Source organism: Aegilops tauschii, chromosome 4 (assembly GCF_002575655.3).
Source record: "Aegilops tauschii subsp. strangulata cultivar AL8/78 chromosome 4, Aet v6.0, whole genome shotgun sequence".
Classification (NCBI taxonomy): Eukaryota; Viridiplantae; Streptophyta; class Magnoliopsida; order Poales; family Poaceae; genus Aegilops; species Aegilops tauschii.
In genome coordinates, this window is record NC_053038.3 from 294,441,257 (window position 1) to 294,450,630 (window position 9,374).

The 9,374-nt window shown below is 44.1% G+C and overlaps 1 protein-coding gene across 37 annotated transcripts; it reads right to left on the reverse strand.

Annotated features, from left to right (window-relative positions):
- Positions 1–2,941: 2,941 nt before the first annotated feature.
- LOC109773129 (uncharacterized) lies at positions 2,942–8,829 on the reverse strand. Of its 37 annotated transcripts, none has more exons than XM_073496608.1 (16): positions 8,514–8,747; positions 8,256–8,438; positions 7,966–8,187; positions 7,804–7,854; positions 7,682–7,713; positions 7,333–7,564; positions 6,998–7,059; positions 6,737–6,810; positions 6,260–6,350; positions 6,026–6,170; positions 5,767–5,848; positions 5,557–5,660; positions 4,992–5,086; positions 4,521–4,598; positions 4,378–4,445; positions 2,942–3,337 (listed from the first exon to the last, which is right to left on the reverse strand). In XM_073496608.1, exons 12-16 carry the CDS (start codon positions 5,591–5,593, stop codon positions 3,295–3,297), a joined length of 321 nt encoding a protein of 106 aa, XP_073352709.1. In that variant the 5' UTR covers positions 5,594–5,660; positions 5,767–5,848; positions 6,026–6,170; positions 6,260–6,350; positions 6,737–6,810; positions 6,998–7,059; positions 7,333–7,564; positions 7,682–7,713; positions 7,804–7,854; positions 7,966–8,187; positions 8,256–8,438; positions 8,514–8,747; the 3' UTR covers positions 2,942–3,294. The 37 variants fall into 37 exon arrangements, with proteins under 37 accessions (XP_073352709.1, XP_073352716.1, XP_073352696.1 ...); XM_073496588.1 differs by lacking the exon at positions 2,942–3,337 and adding an exon at positions 3,721–3,869 and having other exon boundaries at positions 7,333–7,568; XM_073496586.1 differs by lacking the exon at positions 2,942–3,337 and adding an exon at positions 3,721–3,869 and having other exon boundaries at positions 7,333–7,568; positions 7,804–7,857.
- Positions 8,830–9,374: the final 545 nt, after the last annotated feature.

Consider the following 9,374-nt stretch of genomic DNA (forward strand, 5'->3'; position numbering starts at 1 on the left):
CTTTTGGTGAACTGCACAAAACACTTTTTTGGAATGAGTGTCTTGTGCAGTTCAACTAAAATGTCATGTGGGCAACATCTCTCAATTTTGGTGGAACTGCGCAAAATGGTGATTGGAGTTTCCAAAATCTCCGTCAAATTCTGCTGGTAATCTCGTGCAACATTTTATTAGCCTTTGCAAGATGAACCGTCACTGTCACCACACTGGCACTTTATTTTAGTGGAACTGCACAAAAGGAGAAGCAAATTATAGTTGCACCTTACATGAGCAGGACAACCAACCTTAATGTTGCTCAATTTTTGTGCAACTACTAAAGAAGAACCAGCCAACTCACGAGAGCAAGTACTTCTTGCTAGCTGAATGATGCAATCTTTGCTTCATTTCAGGTGAACTGCAGAAAAAATCGCATGAATTGAATCATCAATTGGAGCTGCAGGTTGACTTCAACTAGTGCCACTATTATAGTAATCATGCTCTTTATAATCTGTGCTGTGCAAACAGGAATACTCAACTACAGATGTTGTGATGGTCAAGAGCATTCGCCAAGTTCTTGGGTTGTATGACACGGCTAGCCAAGATGGATTTAATCCCGATATTCACTTTATCAAAAGGCTCTAATGGGTTGGTTCTGAATCTTGCAAGCTGGGAATCAATGAGATGTGTAGGCATCTTTGTTGTACTTATTATTTGAATCTTATTTGTTGGTTCTGAATCTTGCAAGCTAGGAATCAATGGGATGTGTAGGCATCTTTGTTGTACTTCTTATTTGAATCTTATTTGTTGGTTATGAATCTTGCAAGCTGGGAAACACGACATGATGATGCAGAGGACAACAACCATAACAAACAGTTCAAACTTGGTAGTATTATCTGTGTGAAAGTGCGACAAATGTGATGATCGTGTGTGTCCTGAGAATAATAATTCTAATTGTTGTGCATGTTGATCCTGTGGCACTGATAAAATGAGCCAATGCATTGCTTGTTTTAAGAATAAATTTTAATTAAAGCTAATTAAATTTAAGTAAAGTGGCCACTAACACTTGTTATTACAGTACTAATACACAGCCGCTCGTGAACAGACATGTGGCCGGAATAGGTTTCTTAATGGAGACGTTTGAATGCGCCGAGGGTGCATGTTCTGCCGAGCGTGCAGCGGGCGAGGGAGGGGTAGTAACTGTTCTCGCCTGTACACACTTAGTTTACTGTTGTATCCAGTTCTCCAAGAGCTGAAAAACGAACTGCTGCCGCCGCCTACCCACTCGTTCACTTGAAGAGACTCCAATGGCGATCCGAGGGGTGAGCCTGCTGGATATGGACTTCAGCAAGGAGTTCATCTTTGAGTTCGCCGTTCAGTCCCATGGCTGCACCAAGTTGAATCTGATGTACACCAACGATCCGAACTCGGTGAAGCTCTGCCTCGCCGAGTTCAAGCAGTACCTACAGGACGAGAAAGCACAAGGTCGCAGGACTAGACCTTGTGCCCATCATTCGTCTCCTGACAGGGACCAGCGGATCACCGTCGCCCAGGTATGTGTGCGGGACGAGGTTCTTGTCTACCACTACTGTAGGGCCATCAGAGGTTCTGGAGCATTTGGCCGTTTCATCGGCATCGCCGACTGCACCTTCGCTACGGTGGAGAGAAGTAAGAACACGACGATTCGGCCATCTGGTGCAACAAGCTTGTCGACATCCAGAAGCAATACAAGATCATCGGCAACGGGCAGGAGAAGGACTCCGTGGTTGACCTCGCCGAGACCATCATCGACCCCTGCTACGCCAACATGAAAGAAGACAAGGACACCAAGGACCTGAACACGTGGGAGGTACCTCTGAATCTAGCCTACATAACCTACGCGGCCAAGGACGCATACGCATGCTACGACATGTACAGGCGGATCTTGGACATGAGGGCGTGTCTGCTTCCCATAACCAACGAGTACACGGACAGCCGCAGCGTCATGATCAAGCGTGCCGGAAGGTCTAGATGTTGTACTTTATCTGTTTAAGCACATGTATCATCTGAGTGTTTCATGCATTAGCCTATGTGTTGTAATTATCTGTTTTGTTCGAAATATTTCTTCTAAGAACCCATTAACCTATTTGCTTTTTTTAGTGGCTATTTGCTTATGTATGTAACTAGTTCACTCGGTTGTCATGCTTTGAATCTCCTTCCTCCCAACATATTCCCCTTCTCAGGTGGACCCAGCAGGTCTCATACACAGACATCTGGGACCAACCACCTATCCATTTGTATTTCTTTATTTTGTTCAATCTTTCGTCCTCTTCCTATATAGTGGCTGGCGGCGCTGCCGCGCACGCCTCAGTGACCCATCATAGCCTATGGCGTTGGACAGGCCATCCCTCTACTCCCACACATTGTCCGGTGGCGGCAGCTCCACCGGCCCACCCTGCACCTGAACAAGTCAACCCTCGTACTCCCCTCCGACTGTGTCTTCCCCCGCTCCGGTTCGTTCGGTCCGAGGTCTCGACGTCGTCCTCCGCCTTGGTGCTCTCGCCGCGGCGCCGCCGTCTGTCGTTCCCAACATGGTCAGCAAAACAAGAGGAATCAGGAGACGGCTGTTCGTTGAGAGGCTAACAGTCCCGGGCCCACAAGGTCCATGGCCTAGGTTTTGTTGTTTAACATGGGCAGCCCATGACATGTTTCAACTTTTTTTGGATCCAGCAGGGTTCAAGCGGCCTCTGGGCCTCCCAGCCTAGCTTGTCTATAACATCAGCAGCACAAGTTATGTTTGATTTTTCAAGACAACGCACAACTCAGTTCTATTTTTCTATAAGAATGGAAAACTGAAGTTATGTTTTCCCATCTATAATAGTATACTAGTGGACCCGTTGTGCCAAATGGTGCAGAGGCACGCTAAAGCCATGCCCGCGATGAGAAAAAACTCTATAGTTTAATCCCCTCTAATAGGAAACACGGTGTATTGTTGTGTACAATGATATGAATATACACATTTTAACTTAATATTATAGTCTTATTTAAAACAAAATATGTGCATGGGCAAGCACGTATGAAAATAAATGAAAAAATGGCGTGTTCTGGTGTACAATGAGACATATATACACACACATTCTTATTTGGTGGTATGAAGTCCCATGTTAAATAATATTTCCGGCCGCCGTCGTCGATCCCATGCTCCCTGACCGGTGCTCGGTGTTAGGCAGCGGGGAAGTGGAAGAAGAAGGATCCTAGAGTGGATCGAGATTGTCAGGTACCACCAGGTCGCAGCTGACCTCGCCGGCGGGGAAGTGGAAGAAGAAGGATCCAAGAGTGGATCTAGCCGCCACCAACCACTAGGTCGCACCCTGGCAAGCTACAACTGGCAAAGCAGATACAAAGGTTGTATCTAATGATGATAAAAATAAGGTTCAGCCTATAAAATTTGGCTAGCCACAAGTATGTTTATAAGAACATACTTTGATTGTATGCAACACCAACAGGATAAGATTATCATGAAATAATATAATATCTGGGACACAAAAAGGTCGTTCCTAGATGTTCCGGACAATGTAATACTCCCTCCGTTCCTAAATATAAGTCTTTTTAGACACAAATGGAATAAAACATACAGATGTATGTAAACATATTTTAGAGTGTAGATTCAGTCATTTTACTCCGTATGTAGTCACTTGGTGGAATATCTAGAAAGACTTATATTTGGGAAGGAGGGAGTAGTTGGAAACGACAAACTGAGAACCACACTACAATATAAACTGGTTATCTTTTTTGCTAAGGTAAAAATAGACATGACATTAGAAACCAAACTGGATGTTCTATTTCTATGTAGTGATCATGGGAGAGGTCCTAGCTCAGAAGCAACACCACATGCCCACATCGAATTGATGAGCAACCTGGTCCAGTATGTACATGGAACAAAAATATTACTTATTTTACTTCAGGTATGCACCCCAAGTAGCAACAAAAACATTATTGAACTGCAAGGAGCACAAGATGATATCTACAAAACCATTCCAGAAATAAGTGACTAAGTGAAAAAACAAAAAAGAAGTGAATGAGGGAAGTAAGAAATCCCAATTGAGACAGAGAAGGAGAGGCTTGCGTCAGGGCTGTGCCTGAGCCTCCAAGAACTAGGAGAAGAGCATCCTTCCATTCTGCTGGTTCACGATGACATGCCCAGAGAACCGAGAGACATGCGACCTCCTTGGCTGACCAGGGAGAAATACCACCCTATCAGCTTCCTACTCGCTGTAACCGACTAAGTAGCAGCGCCAACCCTGGCAGACAAAGACGATGCGTGCCTGGACACACGTCACTAAGGCAACAAGCACACATACAACAAGAACCTGTAGCAAGCAAGTGCGGGAGACATGAGGAGAGTTGAGACCCGAAAGAAATTACCATGCTGGCAACTGGATTTCCAAGCAAAAGCGACTCGAGGCAGTGGCAGCGGCAAATCCAGGTAGCAGCTGCACGAGCACGTGAGCGTCACAATATGCATTTCATACGTTGGCAATGGAAGCGAACAACATATTCATACGTACCTGCATTTCTTTATCAGCACTACACATGTCCAGATTTTTTCCAAAATGAGTGTTCAGTAAGCTACCACCTTCAGCCTCCTAATTTATCATAGAGCAGTATTTGTTAGTTCTGAGAAACCAGGAAAAGCAAAGAAACATTAGGCACATTTGAATAAACATGTCAACAAAATGAGCGATATAGATGGAAAAACAGCAAAACAAAATTCAGTAAAAAGAAACGCTGCTATAGTCCTTCAATATGTATTTCTAAAACTAATATATCATCCTGATAACGCGTTTATTTTCTATCCAAGGCTTGACTATAGCATAAAATTACACCATGGTAAATTTTGAGAAAGTCCAAGCTTCAGTTTCAGACTTTAATCACTTGGTCACAAATATCAGGAAAAGGAAAGACAACGGCCAGCAGTCACGAGATGAATTGTGCCTGCCGGTTCAGAAACACCCATACACCTAAACGGAGGAACTTACTTCGTGTGCCTGCGCCGATGGTGCAACTTTACCGGTGCCAATGGCCCACACTGGTTTGTGCGCGACGACCACATTGGCCTGGTCCTCGATCTTGTCTGCAAATAAAACAATCATCTCAGCCTACACCTTTCAGGTGACAAGATATTCTATACAAAGTCTGCAATGGGCGCTGAAAACAGGAAGGGAAAGCAAAACATGTGGATTTATCTAATAATCAACAATAAATGAGAGAAATTTGTGATGGAATTGATCAAACAAAATAGCAATGCCAAATTGCTCATACTGGAAGTTACTTCGAGTTTGTTCCTTCACATTAGTGTTAAAGTATGTCAAGATTTAACCGACATGAAGTAAAATTGTTAGTGAAGATAAAAGCTGATGAATGAACGAAGGTAGATAGCTTTGGCAAGCATAAACTTCCTTACCAGGAAATTAAACCCGCAATACTTAGACCATTCACCAAAAACAGCAAGATCAATGCTTAGAGAATTCAAGAGAATATAAACACAATGATACAAACAATTTAAAGCAAATTTGTGTATATTCACAAACTAAAAGTTAGTACCAGCAATTGCTTTTGTCTGTACAGCGACAACTTCCATGGTTGATCCAGCTTCTCGCTGCTCGAGAGTCTCAGCAACACATATATGCAACTTTTTGTGTAACAAACTGCCATTCATGAAAGGGCAGACGATGATTAGCCCTGACAACTCATTAAATATCAGGTCATTGCAATTACTTTATAATACAAAATTAACTGCAATGAATTATCTACCAAATATATTGCAGGAAATTCCCATCACAGTGATTTTTCCACAATTTATTCTAGACAGTTCATTAATAGCAAGATCTTGTCCCTGCCAAGCAAAATAAAAATATACTCTTCAGTTCATAAGTACATGAACAACTAAGTCAGCTACTACTCAAATGAACTAAAAGGACTGAAATCAATAGGTTGGATTGCTCATTTGAAGAATTTTTTTAACAAACACTTTGGATGGTTCAGGTGGATCTGAAACGGCCCTTGTTCTCACCTCCTCCTGCAGTCCTGCTCCAACCCCTCGGGCAAGACATCGCACTTTATCCTACACGTGATTGTCACCCTATGGAAGTAGGCGCTTCTTGAAATGCGCTAACCTTCAGTCGTTGCCATGCTTTCTGATGGGCTTCAGAGGTCGTCTACACAAAGCAAGCACCTCCAAAGCATCAGTGGTAGGTTCACGGAGGAAAATAGAAATGATCTGAAGTCCATAGTCAACAACACATACCTCTTTGACCGCAAAATCTTCCAAGACCATACAAAGGAACCCACTCCAGTACAAGCTTTCTTTCCATAGCTACTGATGTGTGCAGACGAGCCTGAAAGAAGGGTCAAACAAGATAAATCAGCCAACCATTACAGTTCTAAGGTAGCAGCGGGATTAAACTAATGTAGCATCTAGCTATAAAGAAAGGGAACAAATCTCAACCAACAGATAAAAGCAGCAACCTGGGACACTCAAGTAAGGGCCAAATTCTAGAATGAATAATTGAGAAATAGCAAAATCCATGAATTAATATCATTTGAAGCATGGGCCCTAGCAATGCTTTAGAACATTATATCCTTTACCCTTGTGGTTAAAATGAAAGACTGAGTAAAATGAAGTATCAACATATGATCTGAAACAAGAAAATAGCAGATGCAATTGTTTGCAAGATTATAATCACCTTCGTATGAAACAAGAAAATTTTGATAAGAGGCATACCTTGCAAAAACTTGGGATGAGTCGGGTGGATCTGAAATAATGTTTATCCAATTATCCTCACCTCCTCACATAACCTTTTTCAGATGCATATAGCAGAATCACCAATGGAAGAAAATTTATACTCAGAAATTCAAATGAGCATGCATTTGCAACATTTGAACAGAGTCCATAAACTCATAATTAGTAGTTATATAACTGAACATCTGTAAATTGGATTATCTAAACTGAACAATGATTTTTATTGAACATAAACTGTTTTACCTGCAGCTAAAAAAGATGAAAACCCTCTTGTTGTTCTCTTTTATATCATAAAATCCTTCCACCTGACAAGGGACAAACAATGTTTCTTTCATTAATAACAATGAGACAATTCAATCTATTATTTAGCAGGATAAAAGAGATGCCACAAGATGCCAGGCTTTCTAGAGTATAAATATCACATAAAGAGATAAAAACCTAGAAGAGCAAGGGAAATAGTTGTTCTTACCAAAGCATTTTAGCTTGACTATGGCTCATTTTAGTTTTGCATAAAGCAGACAATTAACCCAAATACGTTATGAGGCGTGAAGGGGAGAGAAGGATTGAGAGAAGCTCACCTTGACATCATCATCCCTCCATGGGAGTGCCGCTCTGAGCTCCTCCCGTGCACACCATCTTTAACCGCCGGGACCTCCCCTTCCCTGCAAATCCATGATGCTGTTGCTCCTTGTCCCCATCGTCAGCCTCTCCTCCACCCATAAGGCATCCACCGCCTGGGTCTCTAGCCTCTCTACTCCACCCACACCGCTGGCCTCTTGCCCCCTATTCCTCCACCCCTAATGTGAAAACCTGGCTAGCGATGGGGACAAAGAGCAACAACGCCTTGGATTAGTATTTATAGTCATGCAACCAAAGAATTACTAACTTCTCGTATTGTACTCCTCATGGCCTTCTCCAAGGAGGAACCTTGTAGCTTCATCAAGTGAGCTCAGGCTAACCTGCTGGATTACAGATTTCATACCAATCAATGAAAATTCCACAAACCATAAATCTTTAGAACAAAAAAAAGGAAATGCAGAATTTTCCACCTCCATGGTGAGGAACAGCTTGGCAAAATTCTGTGTGAGCAACCCAAGAGACTTCTTCCTCATACGATATGAAAATGTGACAACCAAAATTACAAGTCTGGCATGAAAAATGAGAATAAAACCATATAGCAAGCCAGCATTAGAGCAAATAAGCAGTCATACCAGATCTAAGCCGACATGGAGGTGCATCGGGTTATGCTTACTACAGGATACACGCGACAAGGGATAAATTCGAGGGACTGCATCACCACTCATGGGGACAATCCATTGCGGCTGGACATCGAGGTCAGCAAGCGATCATGTTTTGTGCGGCAGCCACAAGCATCTGGCCGTCGATCTCCTCCTCATGCCACCATAATCATTGGAGAAAACCCTCATCTTCACCTGAGAGCAAGGTGACACATCAACTACTGTAACTATCTCTTATTGACAGGAAGGGAGAAGAACCTCACCCAGCAGTAGAGCATGGACAAGGAAGGCGGTGACCAAAGGGATGACCTATTCAACCCCGCGGCGTTGTCCTCTTCCTTGGCCACACGATGAACACAGGAAGACCCTCTTCAATCCTCGCGTCCTCACCCTCGTCCTCGGCCAGCCCTCCTGGCTTCCAGCCGCTGTCGTCGATCCCATGCTCCCTGGTCCATGCTCAGTGGTAGGCAACAGGGAAGTGAACAAAGAAGAGTCCAGGAGTGGATTGAGCTGCCACCAACCTCCAGATCGCATCTGACCTCGCCGCCGTAGGCCGGCGCCGGCCAGTGACCCTCTCCTATCCACCACTGGGACTCCCTCTCTTCTTTCCTCTCTCATTCTCCCACCTATCCTTTCTTCTCTGCCTCTCTCCCATCTTCTCTCTCCTACAGGGACCGATCCATGTCGTCGCCCTCTCCTTGCAGGTTGCCGCCGCCGCCGGAGAGGCCCGCCTATGTGGCCGCTGATATGTCTCCGTCATATCTACTTTTTCAAACACTTTTGCCATTGTTTTGGACTCTAACTTGCATGATTTGAATGGAACTAACCCGAACTGATGCAGTTTTCAGCAGAATTGTCATGGTGTTATTTATGTGCAGAAACAAAAGTTCTCGGAATGACGTGAAACTTCACGAAGATTATTTTAGGAAATAATAAAAAATACTGGCGAAAGAATTAAGGCCAGGGGGGCCACACCCTTTCTAAGAGGGTGGGGGCGCGCCCAGGGGCGCCTGCCCCCTGGGCGCGCCCCCAGCCTCGTGGGCCCCCTGGAGCTCCACCGACCTCAACTCCAACTCCATATATTTGTGTACGGGGAGAAAAAATCAGAAAGAAAGATTCATCGCGTTTTACGATACGGAGCCGCCGCCAAGCCCTAAACTCTCTCGGGAGGGCTGATCTGGAGTCCCTTCAGGGCTCCGGAGAGGGGAATCCGTCGCCGTCGTCATCATCAACCATCCTCCATCACCAATTTCATGATGCTCACCGTCGTGCGTGAGTAATTCCATCGTAGGCTTGCTGGACAGTGATGGGTTGGATGAGATTTATCATGTAATCGAGTTAGTTTTGTTAGGATTTGATCCCTAGTATCCACTATGTTCTGA